General features: G+C 44.9%; 2 protein-coding genes and 1 non-coding gene across 4 annotated transcripts in view; 1 reads left to right on the top strand and 2 right to left on the bottom strand.

Moving 5' to 3' along the window:
- Nucleotides 1-269: 269 nt before the first annotated feature.
- On the bottom strand, nucleotides 270-9222 carry LOC109880928 (dynein regulatory complex subunit 4). The gene is made up of 11 exons (XM_020473108.2): nucleotides 9090-9222; nucleotides 8566-8658; nucleotides 5576-5773; nucleotides 5272-5478; nucleotides 5073-5127; nucleotides 4749-4954; nucleotides 4233-4400; nucleotides 3886-3972; nucleotides 2324-2533; nucleotides 857-922; nucleotides 270-644 (listed from the first exon to the last, which is right to left on the bottom strand). The coding sequence occupies exons 1-11, from the start codon at nucleotides 9090-9092 to the stop codon at nucleotides 495-497; spliced, it is 1443 nt and encodes a 480-aa protein (XP_020328697.1). The 5' UTR covers nucleotides 9093-9222; the 3' UTR covers nucleotides 270-494.
- A 177-nt stretch (nucleotides 9223-9399) lies between these two features.
- trnav-cac (transfer RNA valine (anticodon CAC)) lies at nucleotides 9400-9472 on the bottom strand. Its single transcript has one exon. It is a non-coding gene; the product is annotated as a tRNA-Val (tRNA).
- A 5542-nt stretch (nucleotides 9473-15014) lies between these two features.
- Nucleotides 15015-24344, top strand: part of LOC116359547 (dysbindin domain-containing protein 1-like) — a 46836-nt gene continuing 37506 nt past the window's right edge. The window contains exon 1 of one of the 2 annotated variants that reach the window (XM_031812312.1): nucleotides 15015-15392. In XM_031812312.1, coding sequence (XP_031668172.1) covers nucleotides 15362-15392 — 31 coding nt within the window. In that variant the 5' untranslated portion in view covers nucleotides 15015-15361. The remainder of the gene's footprint in view (nucleotides 15393-24344) is intronic. The other variant, XM_031812315.1, reaches the window with a different exon arrangement.

Below are 24344 nucleotides of genomic sequence, written 5' to 3'. Positions count from 1 at the left end.
AAGACACCATTACTATTGCTCTCTATAGCAGGCTGCTCAGAAAAATAACTTTGTTGGCAGTAAGACTCAGGAAATCCTGTTTGAGTTGGGATTTGATAGTCCTGATGATATGCTGATCTACCCTGGTGTCTATGTTGCAGGTTTTTGCCCGCCCTTCACATTTAGTGAGATGACTGAACAAACAAACATGGATCTCATCTCGGCATAAAAACATATATAATTGTTGTTCCTTCACCATGTGTGAGTGTATACACATACAGCAGCTGAGATACGTTTTAAAAGATGTTTATTTGAAAATGTTTACAATGTATTGGAAAAAGACAAGTTCCTCTTCGCAAACAGAGAGTTGCTGTTGATCTTCAGTAGTATTTCTATCAAACGTTACAATAAAGAGAGAGTGAGATAGAAAGAAGAGTCACATTAGCACTGCAGTAAGTGATAGTCTGTGTGGGTCAGGGGAGTATTTGTGTCTCTGAGCCCAGCCTGGGAGCCTCTCATGTGGGGACAGACACCAGGCCTGCAGGTCCCTGGCCCAGGGAGTGTCCAGCCACACTGCTCTCCAGGGGCTTGAAGCCCAGCTCCTCCATAGGGATCCCAAAGGCCTGCAGCTTGGCCTCATAGGTTCTCAGCAGGTCATTATGGGCCTGCCCATCAGACAGATGTTAACATTTTTATTGAGAGTAACAGTATATTGACAGATGCTATTATCACTTTTGCCTATAAAGATGAGAATGTATTGATTTTGTATTGGTTAGTTATTCTATTACATAGTTATAATACTGTTGTTTTCCGCTTAATGTACAAAACTAAATAGGGTTCAGACACAAAATGCATTGTATTCAGCCAACATCCTCACCTTACAAACCCGCGCCAACTCATACTGCAAGTCTTTGATCGCAATGTTCTTGGAGTCCAAAACTTCCTGCAAGGACAAAACAAATAGAGTTGTTTGGCTGCAGAATAGTCTACTGTACGCTTCCTCCAGTAACTACACTCACAGGCAAGGTTTACAATTTGATGTGGTTGAGGCCACTTGATAATCAGCTTCTAGGACAGTAGAGTAGAGAAACCTGATAGCAAGGACTTAGCAACAGCAAACATAGTCGCACGATGGAACGAAGATCACATTTTTCTGTTAAGAACACCTCTCTGTTTTAATCTTGAATGACAACTTGGCTTGTAGCCAGTATCCACCACAAAGCAGGTCTGATGAGGTGTGGTGCTAGTTGTTTTCACAACTCTACTGTTAGCTCAACACGAGAGTAGGGTACTAGTGTAGCTTCTTTGGTATGATGGAACTGTGTAGTCTTGTGTAGTCAGGGTGGTTAGGGTTAAGGTTGTGGTCAGGGTTGAACCAGGATGTGGACATGAAGCTAGGGTTAGGATTGTATTTGAGAGTTAGGGCTGAACCAGGATGTGGACATGAAGCTAGGGTTAGGATTGTATTTGAGAGTTAGGGCTGAACCAGGATGTGGACATGAAGCTAGGGTTAGGATTGTGGTTGAGAGTTAGGGCTGAACCAGGATGTGGTCATGAAGCTAGGGTTAGGGTTGTGGTTGAGAGTTAGGGCTGAACCAGGATGTGGTCATGAAGCTAGGGTTAGGGTTGAGAGTTAGGGCTGAACCAGGATGTGGACATGAAGCTAGGGTTAGGGTTGAGAGTTAGGGCTGAACCAGGATGTGGACATGAAGCTAGGGTTAGGATTGTGGTTGAGAGTTAGGGCTGAACCAGGATGTGGACATGAAGCTAGGGTTAGGATTGTGGTTGAGAGTTAGGGCTGAACCAGGATGTGGTCATGAAGCTAGGGTTAGGGTTGTGGTTGAGAGTTAGGGCTGAACCAGGATGTGGTCATGAAGCTAGGGTTAGGGTTGAGAGTTAGGGCTGAACCAGGATGTGGACATGAAGCTAGGGTTAGGATTGTGGTTGAGAGTTAGGGCTGAACCAGGATGTGGACATGAAGCTAGGGTTAGGATTGTGGTTGAGAGTTAGGGCTGAACCAGGATGTGGTCATGAAGCTAGGGTTAGGGTTGTGGTTGAGAGTTAGGGCTGAACCAGGATGTGGTCATGAAGCTAGGGTTAGGGTTGTGGTTGAGAGTTAGGGCTGAACCAGGATGTGGTCATGAAGCTAGGGTTAGGGTTGAGAGTTAGGGCTGAACCAGGATGTGGACATGAAGCTAGGGTTAGGATTGTGGTTGAGAGTTAGGGCTGAACCAGGATGTGGTCATGAAGCTAGGGTTAGGGTTCTGGTTGAGAGTTAGGTCTGAACCAGGATGTGGACATGAAGCTAGGGTTAGGGTTAGGTATCCCAGGGAGGGTAGCATACCTCCAGTTTGCGTGTGACCACGCCGAGGGCGGTGTGGTCCAAGTTGGAGGCAGACAGCACCTCGTTGAGCTGAGCCTCCTTCTTCTCCAGGGTGTTGGTCAGAGCCCCCAGTTTCCTCTCCAACAGGAGGTTCTTAAAGCCACTCTTCTGCTGCACCTCCTGGATGGCCTGGGTGAACTTCTTATACAGGTCATCACGCTCCACCTGGACCTGTACCACACAGACAAAAGGATTGGCTCAGCTCAGTTAGAAACACAGATCAGTAAGGCATGGATCAATTTGATAGAATTACATTTGATTCAATTCTGTTCCATTTTTGGGGTGTGTGAGTGCATAACAGAGGGACAGTCCTTCAATAGTAGCCATTGTATGGGTGAAAAGTGTCCAGTTACTAGGAGGTTTTTAGTCAACCTAATAAACAGTCTGTGTTGTTAGTTTGTGCTGTGGTCTCATAAAAAGACTCATACACAGGGTAAAAGGGCAGAAGGACTCATCCTTGAACTCCACTGTAATCACCTCAAAGGAAACAATGGTCCAAAAACTCATTTTTTTAATAGATTGGAACACAGATTTCAGTGTAGACGCCTTTTCAGTTCTAACGCTTAATAACTGGCACTGTGTTCATGAGAGTTTCTCAGATTCTTCTCTGTCCCAAATTTGAAAAGGCTAAACTCTCTGTTGTTTGACATGGGTCCTCAGATCCTCAAAAGGTTTTACATCTGCACCATCGAGAGCACTGGTTGTATCACTGCCTGGTACGGCAACTGCTCAGCCTCCGACCGCGAGGCACTACAGATGGTAGTGCGTACGGCCCAGTGAATCACTGGGACCAAGCTTCCTGTCATCCAGGACCTCTATACCAGGCAGTGTCAGAGGAAGGCCCTAAAAATGGTCAAAGACCAGCCACCTTAGTCATAGACTGTTCTCTCTGCTACAGCACGGCAAGCGGTACCAGAGCGCCAAGTTGAGGTCCAAGAGGCTTCTTAACAGCTTCTACCCCCAAGCCATAAGACTCCTGAACAGTTAATCGAAGGGCTACCCAGAACCCTCTTTTACACTGCTGCTACTCTCTGTTCATAATCTATGCATAGTCACTTTAACTCTTTAACTCAGTCACTTTAACCTACTTGTACATACTACCTCAATTACCTCGACTAACCGGTGCTCCCGCACAGTAACTCTGTACCGGTACCCCCTGTATATAGCCTCCACAGTAACTCTGTACAGGTACCCCCTGTATACAGCCTCCACAGTAACTCTGTACCGGTACCCCCTGTATACAGCCTCGCTTGTTATTTTACTGCTGCTGTTTCATTATTTGTTACTTATCTATTTTTTACTTAACTTGTTTTTTTCTTAACTTCTTAAAGCACTGTTGGTTAGGGGCTCGTAAGTAAGCATTTCACTGTAAGGTGTTGTATTCGGCGCATGTGACAAATAACATTTGGTTTGATTCAATCAAGTGACAACAATTTATGCAACATGTGAGGACAAAAGCCTTTGTCATAACAAACCAGAGTTTGTGTATGTGTGTGTGTGTGTGTGTAATTGTAGCTTCTCACCTTACTAAACCTCTGTTCCAGCACTTCGTGTTCCCACTTCAGGTCTTTCATCTCCTTGTCTGCGACCTTCAGATGTGCTTTGGCCCCCTGTCAAGACAGGCACCATCACTACTGTTTACTTTCACCAAGTACCCTACTACATTTCTATTCACTCTCAGATACACCCAACACAAACCATTCATCATAGAACATTTGAGAGAATTTTACTTTTCCATGTTGCTATATGAATATTTTTTATGCATATCTGTCATACTGCTTCATTGTTGCTTTTTGCTATAAATCTTCTGTATAATTACCATATAACCAGATATCATGTATTCTATTCTGTGTTTGTGTGTGTAACCTACCGCCAGTGAGGTCTTGTCCTTCTCATAGTTGGCCAGTTGTTTCTGCAGCTCGGTCACCTCCTCCTTGGCCCTCTGCAGGGGCTCCGTCAGGCGCTTGTTCTGCAGCAGCACCTCTGCCATGTCCTTCTCCAGACGCTCCTCCTTCCTCTTCATCTCCTCCATTTGTTCCTGACAGACACACACAGGCCATGTAAACAACTGGTTACTAGCTTGTATTGGATTGATGTGTCAGTGTATCAAACAGTTTGCCCTCCAGGGCTCTAAACCCTGGCCACTGTCAGTCAGGGACACCACACAGTGAACCCTTCTGCTAAAGATCAGGACCTATCAGCAATCATACACCTCTATGTTATCGTCTTCTAATACACAAGTGAGTTGATGAGGCCTAAGTTAGGTTTGACGATACTGTACGTTGAGGAATTTCTAATCCTCAGCCAGTTGATTGGGCCTAGGTTATTGTTATTGAGCAGAACAAATACCTTGGTCATTAGCTGATATTGTTGTAGTATTGCTAACCTTGAGTGAGTTGATGAGGGCCAGGTTGTTGAGGGTGATGTCATTGTAGTAGTTCTTGATGTCGCTGAAAGCCTTCTCGTGGTTCTTCATCAGCGTGTTGATCTGGCTGTTCTTCCTCTCCTCGATCTCGTGGATCTCGGTCTTCCTCCTCAGGTCCTGCTCCTGACGCAGCATCTGCATCTTCTTCTCATACTTGGCCTCAATTTCTACTCAGCAGGTCAGTCAAATGGCAATAGACAGAGAGAGATGGCTATGGTTCATATTTTAGGTATATGTACGCATGTGAGTACAGTTTAACGGCAACACAGGCACAGCTATAATCACCTCGCACTTGTCTCTCAAAGTCATTTCTCGTTTTGGTAATTTCCTGGTCGTTTTTCTGTTGAAACAGAAATTGAAAGAATTGACAATCAATGCAATATCACCATAGACGTGTGAGGAAAGCAAATGTGATAAAAAGGCAGAACATTGATCTGGGTGGTGAGAAGCTCATATTGACAGAGAGAGCGAGGACGCCATGCACCAGTTTGAGGCCCTTGATGAGGTTCTCGTTGGAGAGCTCCTGCTCCTTAATGTCCACTTTAAGGGTACGCATGCCCTTGCAGAGCTCGTTCTCCAGCTCGGCGTGCTCTTGCTGCATCAGCTTGTTAGAGACCACGCCCTCTCCCTTCAGCTCTGAGATGCTGTTCTGGTGCTCATACAGCAGATGCTTCACTTTCTGCTTGTACACCTGAGGAACAGAACAGTAACAGGAAGGACCCTGATAAATATTATAATGTGGTTAAACACTGTTTTTGTGTCTGCTACTGTATGTGTGTGTGTTATACCTTGATCTCTACTTGGTGGCGCTCCTCAGCCTCTTCCATCTCCCGGTCTCTGTTCCTCAGGTCTGCCTTCCTCTCGTCCAGGTGTCTCTTGGTGATCTCCCAGAAGGTGTGGATCTTGTCCCTCTCCAGCTGGAAGTAGTTCCTCTCCTCCCTCTCCCTGTCCAGCTCCTCCCGCAGCCGCACAATGTGCTCCTCCAGCTGACACAGAGAGCATCATCATGTAGATTCAGATAAATATATGCTATGCAGCATAACCCATGGATTATCAAGCAAATGGTTGATTTGATACACTCTATCGACAGGACAGAACAGCAGCCTCTGTAAGACGCAGGGTGGGGGCCTATGCATATATGTAAACAATAGCTGGTGCACGATATCTAAGGAAGTCTCAAGGTTTTGCTCGCCTGAGGTAGAGTTTCTAATAATAAGCTGTAGACCACACTGTCTACCTAGAGAGTTTTCATCTGTATTTTTCGTAGCTGTCTACATACCATCACAGACCAATGCTGGCACTAAAACCGGACTCAATGAGCTGTATTCCGCCATAAGCAAACAGGAAAACGCTGATCCACAGGCGGCACTCCTAGTGGCCCGGGGACTTTAATGCAGGGAAACGTAAATCAGTTTTACTTCATTTCTATCAGCATGTTAAATGTGCAACCAGAGGGAACAAAATTCTAGACCACATTTACTCCACACACAGAAACACGTACAAAGTTCTCCATCGCCCTCCATTTGGCAAATCTGGCTATAACTCTATCCTCCTGATTCCTGCTTACAAGCCAAAATTAAAGCAGGAAGCACCAGGATTAGCGCCATGGATTACAAGCAACATTCGCACTGAGCTAAAGGGTAGAGCTGCCACTTTCAAGGAGCGGGACTCTAACCCAGAAGCTTATAGGAAATCCCGCTATGCCCTCCGATGAACCATCAAACAGGCAAAGCGTCAATGCAGGACTAAGATCAAATCATACTACACCGGCTCCGACACTCGTTGGATGTGGCAGGGCTTGCAAACTATTACAGACTACAAAGGGAAGCACAGCCGCGAACTGCCCAGTGACACAAGCCTACCAGACAATCTAAATCACTTATATGCTCGCTTTCTAGGCAAGTAACACCGAAACATGCATTAGAGCATCAGCTGTTTTGGATGACTGTGTGATCAAGTTCTCCGCAGCTGATGTGAGTAAGACCTTTAAACAGGTCAACATACACAAGGCCAGACTGATTTCCAGGACGTGTACTAAGAGCATGCACTGTTCAACTGGCAAGTGTCTTCACTGACATTTTCAACCTCTCTCTGTCGGAGTCTGTAATACCAACATGTTTCAAGCAGACCACCATAATCCCTGTGCCCAAGAACACTAAGATAACTAGCCTAAATGACTACCAACCTGTAGCACTCACGTCTGTAGTCATGAAAGGCTTTGAAAGGTTGGTCATGGCTCACATCAACACCATCATCCCAGAAACCCTAGACCCACTCCAATTTGCAAACCGCACCAACTGATCCACAGATCATGTAATCTCTATTGCACTCCACACTGTCCTTTCCCACCTGGACAAAAGGAACACCTATGTGACAATGCTATTCATTGACTACAGCTCATCGTTCAACACCATAGTGCCCTCAAAGCTCATCACTAAGCTAAGGATCCTGGGACTAAACACCTCAGTCTGCAACTGGATCCTGGACTTCCTGACGGGCCGCCCCCAGGTGGTAAGGGTCGGTAACAACACATCCACCACGCTGATCCTCAACACAGGGTCCACTCAGCGGTGCATGCTCAGTTCCCTCCTGTACTTCCTGTTCACTTACGACTGCACGGCCAGGCTCGACTCCAACACCATCATTAAGTTTGCTGATGACAACAGTGGTAGGCCTGATCACCGACAATGATGAGACAGCCTATAGGAAGGAGGTCAGAGACCTGACCGTGTGGTGCAAGGACAGCAACCTCTCCCTCAACGTGATCAAGACAAAGGAGATGATTGCGGACTACAGGAAAAGGAGGACTGAGTACGCCCCCATTCTTATCGACGGAGCTGTAGTGGAGTAGGTTGAGAGCTTCAAGTTCCTTGGCGTCCACATCACTAACATGGTCCAAAAGCACACCACGACAGTCGCGAAGGGGGCACGAATTCCACCTCAGGAGACTGAAAAGATATGTCATGGGTCCTCAGATCATCAAAACGTTTTACAGCTGCACCATCGAGAACATCCCCACGGGTTGCTTCACTGCCTGGTATGGCAACTGCTCAGCCTCCGACCACAAGGCACTACAGAGGGTAGTGCGTACGGCCCAGTACATCACCGGGGCCAAGCTTCCTGCTGCCGTCCAGGACCTCTACACCGGTGTCAGAGGAAGGCCCTAAAAATCATCAGACTCCAGCCACCCTAGCCATAGACTGTTCTCACTGCTACCGCACAGCAAGCGGTACTGGAGCACCAAATCTAGGTCCAGAGAGGCTTCTAAACAGCTTCTACCCCCAAGCCATACGACCCCTGAACAGCTAATCAAATGGCTACCCAGACTATTTGCATTGCCCCCCCCTCTCTACGCTGCTGCTACTCTCTGTTATTATTTATGCATAGTTAATAACTCTACCTACATGTACATACTACCTCAATTACCTCGACACCGGTGCCCCCGGACATTGACACATTGACTTTGTACGGGCACCCTCTGTATATAGCTCTGCTATTGTTATTTACTGCTGCTCTTTAATCGTTTGTTATTCTTATCTCTTACTTTTTTTCTTAAACTGCATTGTTGGTTAAGAGCTTGTAAGTAAGCGTTTCACTGTAAGGTCTACACCTGTTGTATTCGGCGCATGTGAGAAATAATATTGATTTGCTATAGTTGCTCAGTAGCTAGTACAGTACTTGTTTGCACCGTGTATGTTTGCACAGTTAGCTATCACTGACCTAGTAATGGAGCATCAGAGTGTAGCTAATGTGTAGAGGTGCATGAAATAACACCTACCTGCTCCTTCGACATCTCCTCCGTGGAAAGGCCATCTACTACTGTGGGCGTCTTCCCTTTGGCAGACTTGGCTGCGGCCTTCTTTTTGGGTGGCTGTAATGCAACGAAATCTAAACATGTTACTTCTAACTACCGAGCTAGATAAAAGGTAGCGGTTTAACTCCTAGCTAGCTAACGTTACATCGATTCGCCCAGTTCAAAAATTAAACGCCCACCTTTGTTTGTCCTCAGAAGTTTCGTGCCTTTGTTTGCTGAAATACATACGTTTTCAATAAAAACTTAATCATATACAACCACCGACTGGTCTCGGCTCCACTCCGCGGTGAAGTTAATTCTAGACTTCCTTTCCCATTGCGTGGAGTTTAGTCCGTTTACGTTAGCTAGCTATAATGCAGACATGTATTCGTGTATTCATGAAGCTAGATGAACATTACAGTACTAGTAGCTAGCTAACGTTACCACACTGCAGTGAATATAACTATAACGCTTTATTATATTGTTGAAAAGACAATGCACGTACTTACCATTCTGAAATACTGCTACCACGCACAGATATAGCTGAAAAGGGACTATCTTTGAAAAAGTAAACAGCTAGCACGCTGCCTAGCTAAACACATCCATCTGTGATAGCTCGAACGAAAACAAAGTGTCGTCATGGCAACGTTGATGAATATCTCGCGAGACTGCTCTGTAACATAACTTTTCGTTTGGCCACTTTTGTAATATCTCTCAAGATTGCATTTTCACTATGTTTTAGATTATCATTTAATGTAACGTTTGCCGAAGAAATGAAAACAACCTTTGTGTAGCGATATGCATTAAAACAAAAATATATGTTTCCGCCCGGTTTCGAACCGGGGACCTTTCGCGTGTGAGGCGAACGTGATAACCACTACACTACGGAAACCGTTGTACTGATTGTAAGATCAATTCTTTTTTCATGGTTCCTCCTGTCTTTTCATTTAATATAGAAAGAGGCATGGAGAGAGGATGTGAGGAATCAAGAAAATATAATTTTGAGATTCACCCATGGACTGATTGAAGTATATCAGAAATCTGTATATAATGACGACGTGCTCATGTATCCGCCTTGATAAATGCGAGTCAAACCCATAGCAACGCTTTGGGTTTATTTTGCACAGATTTTTTCGAGAGATAGCTAACTTTCTCGCTTCACCTCTTCTTCTCAAGGTATTCTATTGACTATAGTAAATTCAGTTTTCAATGTAAATTCTAACTAAAATAATTCCAACAGATTAGGTTTTCATTGGCATGATGATGGGAGCTAAGATATCACTTTTTTTTAATAAACATGACAAATGTTTGAACTTTAGCTATATCTTCAACATGTAACATTTTGGCCTTACCCAGGCCTTCTTTAAGGCTCAATAATATTTAATATGTAGGTGCTGCAAAGCAACAATTGGTGTCATATTAAGTTTTATCTCAGTAATTATGAGTACTATTTTGATTTAATCGATTGAATAGTGAGAATATAGAATCGTGAATATAGAAACTACAAAATTTGTGTCAATATATTGTCGAACATAATATACTCTACGGGCGTATCAAAGTTCCAGGGTGGGATCTCAGCTACTTTTTAGAGTTATGATCCAATTTGTAAGCAGAGAAAATGTGATAATGGATTCAAAATGATTGCCCTCTGCTGGTGGTTTGCAGGACGTGCAATGATACATGTAAAAGGAGGGTATATTACACTGAACAAAAATATAAACGCAACAATGTCAAAGATTTTGGTGAGTTACAGTTCATATAAGGGCTCTTTCTCTTCCGGAAAATTCAGCGTGACCGACGTTTCGTGTCTGTTAAGACTTAAAAATGCGTTACGTGTCCGCTTACCTCCTGCCTGTGCTCGGTGGCAACACCAGCCCCTCCTCCAAGACCATTTGGGGGAGTGTAGGAATCGAGGCCGAAGATGAGCGCCTAGACAAGAGTGTCAATGAATTGAATGCAAAAGAAGTCATGAACTCTGGTTTCTAAGTGTCCTCCGTGCCAGCAGGTGGCGCTGTGGCAGCCCCTGCTGCTGCTGGGTCTGCTGCAGCTGGCGTTGCTCCTGTTTCTGCGGAAGAGAGAGGGATCTGATGATGACATGAGATTTGGACTCTTTGATTAATCTTCCTTCCGTTAGAAGTTGAAAAACCAATAATAAAATGCAAATGGTTAGAAAAATATAAGGAAATCACTCATAGGCCCACCCACTTGGCAGTCAGTCCCACCCATTGAGGAGCCAGGCCCAGCCAATCAGTTTCCCCCCCACAAAAGGGCTCTATTACAGACAGACATAAATACAATGTTATATTTTCAATATTTGTTTTTATTTGACTATATTCCTCAATTAATTGAAACATTTTTTTTATAGAAGTCAAAATACTACTCATATTACAGAGCAAGTGGTAAAGCTTCATATGACTAGCATTTTGCTTTGTAGGACCTACAGAAGAAACATTATGGTCTTAAAGGAGGCCTGGGTAAGGCCAAAATGACTGCAGTTACACAGGCATCCCAATATGTTTTTTTTCTGTAATTGGTATTTTAACCAATCATATCAGCTCTTAAAAAGATATGTGAAAAGATCTGATGTGATATGTCAAAAGACCAATTAGTGGAAAAAATATCAGAATTGGGCTTCCTGTGTAAATGCAGCCAATGTCACAAATGTTCCAACTTCAATAATTTATTCCTCAATTATGCTTTAAAACACAATTGTCAAATATATGTCAACAATCCTTCCTCCAAAGGACCCTTCTATGGATTACATTTTGTGAAGATCCCCAAAAGTATGGTATTTTTTTGTTCTAGTTAATCACCCATTCGCTTACAAACCATAATAGGTAACATTAAAAAGCAAAACTCTCTGACAATAGCGTCATCTGTTATAAACATCTTCATTTGAAGCAAACTCGTTTTATTTGAATACTTCCTATAGAAGCATTAAAGCTACTCCTTGCATTTACCTACCTCGCTTTTGTCTTCTTCTTCTTTGGTATCATGGCATTCGCACATTTAGTTTGTGCATGTGTTGTGTGTGGTCAATCGCATTACATTTTTATACAAAAATAAAAAGGAAGAGGTGAAAAGGAAAAAATTGCACCACCAACTAACCCTCTACCTATATACCACTATTACATACCACCACTATTACCCACTCACCGACAAATTCTCACAAGGCACCCAGACCTGCATTAAAGAAAAAAATATTTGTTCAGTTCGAGGTGAGTAATCGCTGTTCTGATATCTAGAAGCTCTTTTTCGGTCATAAGAAACGGCAGAAAAATTATGTACAAAATAAGTTACAAACAATGCGAAAAAACCCACAAAATAGCACAATTGGTTAGGAGCCACCCGTAAAAACGTCAGCAATCTCCTCTGGCACCATTCTATTATCCCTGGCAACTTCAGCCTATGTGAGAATGCTGTTCATTCCGTTCAACATCATAGTGCCCTCCAAACGCATCACTAAGCTCAGGACCCTGGGACTGAACACCTCCCTCTGCAACTGGATCCTGGATTTTCTGACGTGCTCCCCCAGGTAGTGAGGGTAGGTAACAACACATCTACCACACTGACCTTGAACACGGGGCCCCTCAGGGGTGAGTGCTTATACCCCTCCTGTACTTCCTGTTCACCCACAACTGCGTGGCCGCACACGACTCCAACACAATTATTAAGTTTGCTGATGACATGGTGGTGGTAGGCCTGATCACAGACGATGAAAAAGCCTATAGGGAGGAGGTCAGTGACCTGGTGGCGTGGTGCCAGGAGAAAAACCTCTCCCTCAACATCAGCAAGACAAAGGAGCTGATTGTGGACTACAGGAAATGTAGGGGTGAGCACACCCTAATCCACATCGACAGGGCTGTAGTAGAGCGGTTTGAGAGCTTTAAGTTCCTCGGTGTCCACATCACTAAGAAATTAACATGGTCCACACACACCAACACAGTCGTGAAGAAGGCACCCTCAAGAGGCTGAAAATATTTGGCATTGGCCCTCAGATCCTCAAAAGGTTCTACAGCACAATTAAGAGCATGTTGTCTGGTTGCATCGCTTGGTATGGTAATTGCTTGGAATCCAACCGCAGGGCGCTACAAAGGGTAGTGCGTATAGTCCAGTATATCACTGAGGCTGAACTCCCTGCCATCCAGGGCCAGTATACCAGGCGGTGTCAGAGGAAGGCACTAAAAATTGTCAAAGACCAGCCACCCAAGTCATAAACTGTTCTCTCTGCTACAGCATGGCAATAGTTACTGGTGCAAAATCTGGAACCAACGGAACCCTTAAAAGCTTCTACCCCCAAACCATAAGACTCATAAATAGTTACCCAAATGGCTATCCGGACTATCTGCATTGACAGTCTTTTGCACTAACGGTTTTGACTCACATACTCTGCTGCTACTGCTTATTATTTATCCTGTTGCCTAGTAACTTTACCATTACCTATATGTATATACTGTATCTACCTCAATTATCTCGTACCCCTGCACAATGGCTTGGTACTAATACGCTGTGTATACAGCCAAGATATCGTTACTCATTGTGTATTTATTCCTCGTTTTCCTCGTTTTTAATCAATAATTTTTCTAGAATTGTTATATTTTTCTGTTGGGAAATAAGCATACCACTGTTAGTCTACACCTGTTTTTACGAAGCATGTGACAAATACGATTTGATTTGATTTGACACTCACACACAGACCAAACTCGTGTGTCCATCCATCCATGTTTTGTCTCCTGCACCTACAGTACTAGTCAAAAGTTTGGACACACCTACTCATACAAGGGTTGTTCTTTAATTTGACTATTTTCTACATTGTAGAATAGTAGTGAAGATATCAAAACTATAAAATAACACATGGAATCATGCAGTAACCCAAATAGTGTTACATTTTAGATTTTTCAAAGTAGCCACCATTTGCCTTGATGACAGCTTTGCACAGTCTTGGTATTCTCTCAACCAGCTTCACCTGGAATGCTTTTCCAACTGTCTTGAAGGAGTTCCCACATATAATGAGCACTTGTTGGCTGCTTTTCCTTCACTCTGCGGTTCAACTCATCCCAGACCATCTCATTTGGGTTGACTTCGGTTGATTTGTGGAGACCAGGTCATCTGATGCAGCACTCAATTACTCACCTTCTTGGTCAAATAGCCCTTACACAGCCTGGAGCTGTGTTGGGTCATTGTCCTGTTGAAAAACAAATGATAGTCCCACTAAGCGCAAACCAGATGGGATGAGTAATGAGTAGGTGTGTCTAAACTTTTGAAAGGTACTGTATGTTAGAGAGTGATGTACTGTTGTAGAATATTAATTTGAGCCAGTTAGCTACAGCAGGAAAATAATCCTGCAACAAAAGGAAATGTGAATTATCATGTGGATTATAATAAATGTACCTTTTTGTAGGGGTTAATACAGTTTTCGTAAGGGAAAATCAAGTCTGAAATTTCAAAGTGGAAATTACAATCTTCAGAAGCCTTTTCAAACCTTAAATATAATTATAATTATAATAAATATAATTCAAACCTTAAATATAATTCCTACATTGCAGGGAAGTTTTCCTGCAACAGGGTGATCAAATTAAGATCTTACATCTGTATCCACATTTCCAAAGGCAAATGGGTATTGTGCCATCTCTCTCTCTGCCCCTTCCCTCTACTAGAGTAAATCATTTTTAGTACTGTTGTCCTGTGCTTATCTTCTTATTTTTATGCTTCTGTGGGACAAGGCTTAAAACTGGACTGTTAAGATGTTTAAATAATAAGGTATTCGCATACACCAGTGGAGAACGACTGCCCGCTTTAACTAGGCAAGTCGGTTTGGAAAAAATTCTTATTTACAATGACGGCCTACACCAGCCAAACCCAGACAACGTTGGGCCAATTATGTGCCACCCAATCACAGCCAGTTGTGATACAACCTGGATTCAAAACAGGGTCTGTAGTGACACCTCTAGCAGTGAGATGTAGTGCCTCAGACCACTGCACCACTCAGCAGCCCATTTAGAGGGGACAGCACTGAGCAAGCTGGAGTAGCTCCACTTCCTGGAGTAGCTCAAACTGTGCCTGTTATGTCTCCATGATATGCCGTCTTCACTGACTTCATTTGGCTATTGAGTCTTCACATAGGATTGCATGGTGTCATGTGATCAGTGACTTTGTCCATTCATATATGCAGTCATTGGCACACACAGACACACACGCTTACACTCATAGTGATTGTGATACTTCTCCACCACCCATGTGGTGTATCCAACTCTCCCCTCCTTCCCTTTATCCAAAGCCCCACCAACACCCTTCCTACAGCCCCCCCCCCCCCTCTCTCTCTCTCTCAATCTGGGCAGTCTGCCAGTGTGCCCATCCTGCTCTCTCTCACTTTCTCACTATCCCCCCTCTTTTTCTCCCTCTCTCTCTAGATCTCTCTGTATTCTGCATTCGCCAAGCTCTTTCACAATGTGCTTATAGAATATTGCTGTGTTCTCTCGCTCTCTCTCTCTCTCTCTCTCTCTCTGTGAGGCAGGCAGCGCAGCAGAGCGGTGAACTCAGCGTGTTCTCACATCTGTATTGGGCAGGCTGGTGAGTGTGTGAGAGAGCACTGAGCAGGGATGAGCACCAGACAGTGAGGAAGAGAACGACAGAGGAGTAAAAAAAAAGGAGTGCAGCTGGAGTCGGATGCTGTGGTGAACGAGAGCTGGCATACCTCTCTCTCTCCCTCCATCTCTCTCAGTCTGTCTCCCCCACTCCCATGCTGTTGTGATAGACAGCACGGCACTCTCGGCTTGGCTGCATGGAGGCACAGGGAGGGGCAGGGAGCCCAGGTAGGTGCAGCTTTACGTTATTCACTGTTAGCATAGAATCCATCAGCCTAGACCAGACTGTTCATCACCATGTCTTTCCAGACTGACTCTATGTTATGTTATGTCTATTCATGGTAGTCTATCATACCAGCCTCTTTCACTCTATTGTCACATTTAAATCCTCTGTTAGCCCAGACTTGGTTTCTGAGAATAGGCGCTCTGTTTTACCCCAGACATATACTCTAGTAGCCTAGATGGTTATGTTAGTTAAATCATGTACTCTGCCAGCTTTGACTGTATATTATTGTAGTTAATTATCTTATCAGTGGGTTCTGTTAATGTATTAGCCCACCTGCAGTGCACATCAGTGTACTGCAGATGATACTGTAGAGTAGAGGAAACAGTAGCCAACATTAAGGATGGAAATAAAATAGTGGTGGATGTTTCTACAGGTCTGAATTGGAGAATATATAAAGTGTTAATGAATCCATACTATTCTTAACATGTTTAGACTAAATGCATATGAAATATGTGTTGAATGCTTACATGTAATGACATGGTTGGGAAAGAAAGGAAGATGAACACATGTTCATGTTGCTGTTTTCAGATATGAAGGATGTTGTTGTGTGTAGAGCTATTTCAGTACCCTGTGTTGACACAATGTAGTTAATAAGATGTGGTAAACAAGATATGATTTGTATGGTATCAATTAGACACAATACCTTAATGACATTGATATAACGGATCATAGCAACATCATTTCCTGTAGGATGGATTGTTATCTGTGATAAAGGAAAAAAGGATGGATGTTTGATGAGAGAAATAACAGTGTGGTGGGAGAAGGGTGTGGAGAGACTTACTTCCTGTTGCCTTTACTGTTGAAAGAAGATTGATTTTATTGAACCGATATGTTGAGTTTGATTAAACTATTGTGGTGAATGCAATCAGTGTGTGTGGGTGTGTGTGAGAGAGAACCTGATTCAGAGGAAGTCATGCATGATTGCTAGGAGCAGTGTAAGCCGAAGCCTGAAAGAGTGGCCTTTCAAACAGCACACTCCAGTCCTTTCAATGTCGGCTGGTGGTGTGTTCACCATGTCCCATTAAACATACTGTGTACGGATGGTGCTCAGAGTGCTCAGTCAGTAGGCATTTATAGTAGGACACACTGGGTTAAGAGGAGCCTGAGGTAGTGTCAGTTCATTCATCACGTTGACTGACCTATTAGAGACTGTCCTAGTGAATAAGACCCCATCCAATTACTCATTTGATATGGCTTGGTTATACCAGAGATCTCTGCAGTAGGCTAGGTTAAGTTTATTACTTTCATATGATCAGTAGGATTGTACAATAAACCATTCCAGAGCATTTAGAAACAGATTAACAGTCCTCTCTTTTGAAAAGTGTCTCAGGTTGGGGGCACGTTAGGTGGCTAGGCTAGCTACCTGACTCATTGACACATTTACCCTAGACCATGTAGGACTGACACTCATTCATCTAGGATTTATGTCTGACCCACTGAGGATAAAGACACATACAACCTCAGTCCCCAGAGCCACATATGTACAGTAGCTGGTTAAGTCAATGAGTCCAATGAGTCTCCTCATATGTCACCTACCACCGCAATACCTAGCAGATCCATCTCATTCTAGAGCATTCTTTACAGTACACATATTTACAGTATCAACATTGACATGTGCCATGTACAATAATACTTGGTGGCCTACAAAATAAAGGAAGCAAGGCATTACATACTGTGATGTGCCTTTCATACTATGATGTGCCTTTGTGTAATGGGAATATTTCAAATGAATAAAGTTCATTTTACACAGTGCTTAGCATATTTATATGTTTTCCTTTTATGCTGGCTAATACACAAGATTTCCAGTGTTCTACTTCAGACACGAATGTCTGTATGGGTTGATGGTCACTAGACCTGATACTGAATGTTATGGATTGTTCTCATATCTGTAGATAGTGATTGACGCCAGACTGGAGGTACACGGACAGAGGACCCGGACTGTTATCGTATTCTGTGACACTGTGATCCTGTAGCAGCTGATTCTGTGACTTCCTACAAGCCTCTCAGTGGGTGTCGACGGAACATTGGTGCTGTGAGATTAGAATATGCTCTCTGCTTCTGTTCTGGAGGAGTTGTGTTAAACCAGATTGATTTTGATTGACTTCATGTGTGACTGCTTTTATTTTTTTATTCCCCTTGAAAATCCCTACTACACTTTGATTGAATACTATGTGTGTGTCTATGCATGTAAAGCATGTACACGACTACACTTGGCAATTGATATGAGGCGTAAACCACAGGAGGTTGGTGGCACCTTAATCGGGGAGGATGGGTCTGTGGTAATAGCTGGAGTGGAATGGTATCAAATACATCAAAGACATGGCTTCCATGTGTTTGATGCCTTTCCATTCACTACGTTCCAGCCATTATTGTGAGCCATCCTCCCCTCAGCAGCCTCCACTGGCGTAAACATTCATTGTGTGGGACTATGAGGCAGAGTGACAGACAGAGGGGGGTAACAGATATGGGGAATGAAGCAGCAAACGGTAAATAGTATCACCACCTCATTATAGAGAAGGGAAAGTGGAGATGTATTCTCTCAGCTTGTTTGGACCCTCGCTGCAAAAAAATAAATCGATAGCCAACAGCAAGCCTTGTATCCAGGGTGAAATGGGAATCCATCATGTTTAGTCTGTGACTTGCTTTGCCAACCCTTTGAAATGCCACACCCTTCTCTGTGTGACACACACACACACAATCTGTGCCAAAGATGCTCTTCTCCATTCCTAAGGACATGGATGTTTCCACAGTGATTGTGCAGTCTGAGGGACAACATGATGATGATGTCCAACAGAGGGCTGGCGAGGGCAGCCCAGCAGGGAGTTAGGATGTTAACCTCTAGAACGCTCCTGCTGCTACTTTCTCACCTATCTCTTTCCTCTTTTCACCCACACCTTCATCCCGCTCTCCCTCTCTTCTTTCTCACCTATCTCCATCCCCCTCTCTTCCCTGTCTGCTGTGTTCTGCGCTAACGCTTGTTGCTGCAGAGTCAGTGAGGTGGCAATGTGCCGCATGACTCAGAGGAATTTGGAGATCAAATCAAATTGTACTTGTCACACAAGCCGAATATAACAGGTGTAGACCTTACAGTGCAATGCTTACTTACAAGCCCTTAACCAACAATGCAGATTTAAGAAAAATAGTTGTTAAGTAAAAAATAGATACATTTAAAAAATGACCCAAAAAAAGAATAATAGTAATTAAAGATCAGCATTAAATAACAATAACAAGGCTATATACAGAGTCAATGTGGAGACTATATACAGAGTCAATGTGGAGACTATATACAGAGTCAATGTGGAGACTATATACAGAGTCAATGTGGAGACTATATACAGAGTCAATGTGGAGACTATATACAGAGTCAATGTGGAGATTATATACAGGGGGTACCGGTTAAGAGTCAATGTGGAGGCTATATCTAGGGGGTATCAGTTCAGAGTCAATGTGGAGGCTGTATACAGGGGGTACCGGTACAGAGTCAATGTGGAGGCTATATACAGGGAGTACCGGTAAGGAGTCAATGTGGAGGCTGTATACAGGGGGTACCGGTAAAGAGTCAATGTGGAGGCTGTATACAGGGGGTACCGTTACAGAGTCAATGTGGAGGCTATATACAGGGGGTACCGGTACAAAGCCAATGTGGAGACTATATACAGGGGGTACCGGTAAAGAGTCAATGTGGAGGCTGTATACAGGGGGTACCGGTACAGAGACAATGTGGAGACTATATACAGAGTCAATGTGGAGACTATATACAGAGTCAATGTGGAGACTATATACAGAGTCAATGTGGAGACTATATACAGAGTCAATGTGGAGAATATATACAGGGGGTACCGGTTAAGAGTCAATGTGGAGGCTATATCTAGGGGGTATCGGTTCAGAGTCAATGTGGAGGCTGTATACAGGGGGTACCGGTACAGAGTCAATGTGGAGGCTATATACAGGGAGTACCGGTAAAGAGTCAATGTGGAGGCTGTATACAGGGGGTACCGGTAAAGAGTCAATGTGGAGGCTATATACAGGGGGTACTGGTACAGAGTCAATGTGGAGACTATATACAGGGGGTATCGGTACAGAGTCAATGTGGAGGCTATATACAGGGGGTACTGGTACAGAGTCAATGTGGAGACTATATACAGGGGGTATCGGTACAGAGTCAATGTGGAGGCTGTATACAGGGGGTACCGGTACAGAGTCAATGTGGAGGCTATATACAGGGGGTACCGGTACAGTGTCAATGTGGAGGCTATATACAGGGGGTACCGGTACAGAGTCAATGTGGAGGCTGTATACAGGGGGTACCGGTACAGAGTCGTCAATGTGGAGGCTATATACAGGGGGTACCGGTACAGAGCCAATGTGGAGGCTATATACAGGGGGTACTGGTACAGAGTCAATGTGGAGAATATATACAGGGGGTACCGGTACAGAGTCAATGTGGAGGCTATATACAGGGGGTACCGTTACAGAGCCAATGTGGAGGCTATATACAGGGGGTACTGGTACAGAGTCAATGTGGAGACTATATACAGGGGGTACCGGTACAGAGTCAATGTGGAGACTATATACAGGAGGTACCGGTACAGAGTCAATGTGGAGGCTATATACAGGGCGTACCGGTAAAGAGTCAATGTGGAGGCTGTATACAGGGGGTACCGGTACAGAGTCGTCAATGTGGAGTCTATATACAGGGGGTACCGGTACAGAGCCAATGTGGAGGCTATATACAGGGGGTACTGGTACAGAGTCAATGTGGAGAATATATACAGGGGGGTACCGGTACAGAGTCAATGTGGAGGCTATATACAGGGGGTACCGGTACAGAGTCAATGTGGAGGCTGTATACAGGGGGTACCGGTACAGAGTCGTCAATGTGGAGGCTATATACAGGGGGTACCGTACAGAGCCAATGTGGAGGATATATACAGGGGTACTGGTACATAGTCAATGTGGAGAATATATACAGGGGGTACCGGTACAGAGTCAATGTGGAGACTATATACAGGGAGTACTGGTTAAGAGTCAATGTGGAGGCTATATACAGGGGGTATCAGTACAGAGTCAATGTGGAGACTATATACAGGGGGTACCGGTAAAGAGTCAATGTGGAGGCTGTATACAGGGGGTACCGGTACAGAGTCAATGTGGAGGCTGTATACAGGGGGTACCGGTACAGAGTCAATGCGGAGGCTATATACAGGGGGTACCGGTACAGAGCCAATGTGGAGGCTATATACAGGGGGTACTGGTAAAGAGTCAATGTGGAGGCTGTATACAGGGGGTACCGGTACAGAGTCAATGTGGAGGCTGTATACAGGGAGTACCGGTACAGAGTCAATGTGGAGGCTATATACAGGGGGTACCGGTACAGAGCCAATGTGGAGGCTATATACAGGGAGTACCGGTACAGAGTCAATGTGGAGACTATATACAGGGAGTACCGGTTAAGAGTCAATGTGGAAGCTATATACAGGGGGTACCGGTAGAGAGCCAATGTGGAGGCTATATACAGGGGGTACCGGTAACAGAGCCAATGTGGAGGCTATATACAGGGGGTACCGGTACAGAGTCAATGTGGAGACTATATACAGGGAGTAACCGGTTAAGAGTCAATGTGGAGGCTATATACAGGGCGTACTGGTACAGAGTCAATGTGGAGACTATATACTTGGGGTACCGGTACAGAGCCAATGTGGAGGCTATATACAGGGGGTACCGGTACAGAGTCAATGTGGAGGCTGTATACAGGGGGTACCGGTACAGAGTCGTCAATGTGGAGGCTATATACAGGGGGTACCGGTACAGAGCCAATGTGGAGGCTATATACAGGGGGTACTGGTACAGAGTCAATGTGGAGAATATATACAGGGGTACCGGTACAGAGTCAATGTGGAGGCTATATACAGGGGGTACCGTTACAGAGCCAATGTGGAGGCTATATACAGGGGGTACTGGTACAGAGTCAATGTGGAGACTATATACAGGGGGTACCGGTACAGAGTCAATGTGGAGGCTATATACAGGGGGTACCGGTAACAGAGTCATGTGGAAGGCTATATACAGGAGGTACCGGTACAGAGTCAATGTGGAGGCTATATACAGGGCGTACCGGTAAAGAGTCAATGTGGAGGCTGTAACAGGGGGTACCGGTACAGAGTCATCAATGTGGAGGCTATATACAGGGGGTACCGGTACAGAGCCAATGTGGAGGCTAATATACAGGGGGTACCGGTACAGAGTCAATGTGGGAGACTATATACAGGGAGTACCGGTTAAGAGTCAATGTGGAGGCTATATACAGGGGGTATCGGTACAGAGTCAATGTGGAGACTATATACAGGGGGGTACTGGTTAAGAGTCAATGTGGAGACTATATACAGGGGGTATCGGTACAGAGTCAATGTGGAGACTATATACAGGGGGTACCGGTAAAGAGTCAATGTGGAGGCTATATCTAGGGGGTATCGGTTCAGAGTCAATGTGGAGGCTGTATACAGGGGGTACCGGTACAGAGTCAATGTGGAGACTATATACAGGGAGTAAGCGGTTAAGAGTCAATGTGGAGGCTATATACAGGGGGTATCGGTCAGAGTCAATGTGGAGGCTGTACTACAGGGGTACCGGATACAGAGTCAATGTGGAGGCTATATACAGGGGGTACGGTACAGAGTCAATGTGGAGGCTATATACAGGGGGTACCGGTAAGAGTCAATGTGGAGCTATATACAGGGGGTACTGGTACAGAGTCAATGTGGAGACTATATACAGGGGTATCGGTACAGAGTCAATGTGGAGGCTATATACAGGGGGTACCGGTACAGAGTCAATGTGGAGACTATATACAGGGGTACCGGTACAGAGTCAATGTGGAGGCTATATACAGGGGGTACCGGTACAGAGTCAATGTGGAGGCTATATACAGGGGGTACGGTACAGAGTCAATGTGGAGGCTATATACAGGGGTACCGGTACAGAGTCAATGTGGAGGCTATATACAGGGGGTACCGTACAGAGTCAATGTGGAGGCTATATACAGGGGTACCGGTACAGAGTCAATGTGGAGGCTATATACAGGGGGTACCGGTACAGAGTCAATGTGGAGGCTATATACAGGGGGTACGGTACAGAGTCAATGTGGAGGCATATACAGGGGGTACCGGTACAGAGTCAATGTGGAGGCTATATACAGGGGGTACCGGTACAGAGTCAATGTGGAGGCTATATACAGGGGTACCGGTACAGAGTCAATGTGGAGACTATATAACAGGGGTACCGGTACAGAGTCAATGTGGAGGCTATATACAGGGGGTACGGTACAGAGTCAATGTGGAGGCTATATACAGGGGTACCGGTACAGAGTCAATGTGGAGGCTATATACAGGGGGTACCGGTACAGAGTCAATGTGGAGGCTATATACAGGGGGTACCGGTACAGAGTCAATGTGGAGGCTATATACAGGGGGTACCGGTACAGAGTCAATGTGGAGGCTATATACAGGGGGTACCGGTACAGTGTCAATGTGGAGGCTATATACAGGGGGTACTGTACAGAGTCAATGTGGAGGCTATATACAGGGGGTACCGGTACAGAGTCAATGTGGAGGCTATATACAGGGGGTACCGGTACAGAGTCAATGTGGAGGCTATATACAGGGGTACCGGTACAGAGTCAATGTGGAGGCTATATACAGGGGTACTGGTACAGAGTCAATGTGGAGCTATATACAGGGGTACCGGTACAGAGTCAATGTGGAGGCTATATACAGGGGGTACCGGTACAGAGTCAATGTGGAGGCTATATACAGGGGGTACCGTACAGAGTCAATGTGGAGGCTATATACAGGGGGTACCGGTAAAGAGTCAATGTGGAGGCTATATACAGGGGGTACCGGTACAGAGTCAATGTGGAGGCTATATACAGGGGTACCGGTACAGAGTCAATGTGGAGGCTATATACAGGGGGTACCGTTACAGAGTCAATGTGGAGGCTATATACAGGGGTACCGTACAGAGTCAATGTGGAGACTATATACAGGGGGTACCGGTACAGAGTCAATGTGGAGGCTATATACAGGGGGTACCGGTACAGAGTCAATGTGGAGGCTATATACAGGGGTACGGTACAGAGTCAATGTGGAGGCTATATACAGGGGTACCGGTACAGAGTCAATGTGGAGGCTATATACAGGGGGTACTGGTACAGAGTCAATGTGGAGACTATATACAGGGGTACCGGTACAGAGTCAATGTGGAGCTATATACAGGGGGTACCGGTACAGAGTCAATGTGGAGGCTATATACAGGGGGTACCGGTACAGAGTCAATGTGGAGGCTATATACAGGGGGTACTGGTAAAGAGTCAATGTGGAGGCTATATACAGGGGGTACGGTACAGAGTCGTCAATGTGGAGGCTATATACAGGGGGTACCGGTACAGAGTCAATGTGGAGGCTATATACAGGGGTACTGGTACAGAGTCAATGTGGAGGCTATATACAGGGGGTACCTGGTACAGAGTCAATGTGGAGGCTATATACAGGGGGTACCCTTACAGAGTCAATGTGGAGGCTGTATACAGGGGGTACCGGTACAGACTCGTCAATGTGGAGGCTATATACAAGGGGTACCGGTACAGAGTCAATGTGGAGGCTATATACAGGGGGTACTGGTACAGAGTCAATGTGGAGAATATATACAGGGGGTACCGGTACAGAGTCAATGTGGAGGCTATATACAGGGAGTACCGGTTAAGAGTCAATGTGGAGGCTATATACAGGGGGTACCGTAAGAGTCAATGTGGAGACTATATACAGGGGGTACCGGAACAGAGTCAATGTGGAGGCTGTATACGGGGGTACCGGTACAGAGTCAATGTGGAGGCTGTATAC

Source organism: Oncorhynchus kisutch, linkage group LG3 (assembly GCF_002021735.2).
Source record: "Oncorhynchus kisutch isolate 150728-3 linkage group LG3, Okis_V2, whole genome shotgun sequence".
NCBI lineage: Eukaryota > Metazoa > Chordata > Actinopteri > Salmoniformes > Salmonidae > Oncorhynchus > Oncorhynchus kisutch.
This window is presented reverse-complemented; position numbering and strand designations above follow the sequence as displayed.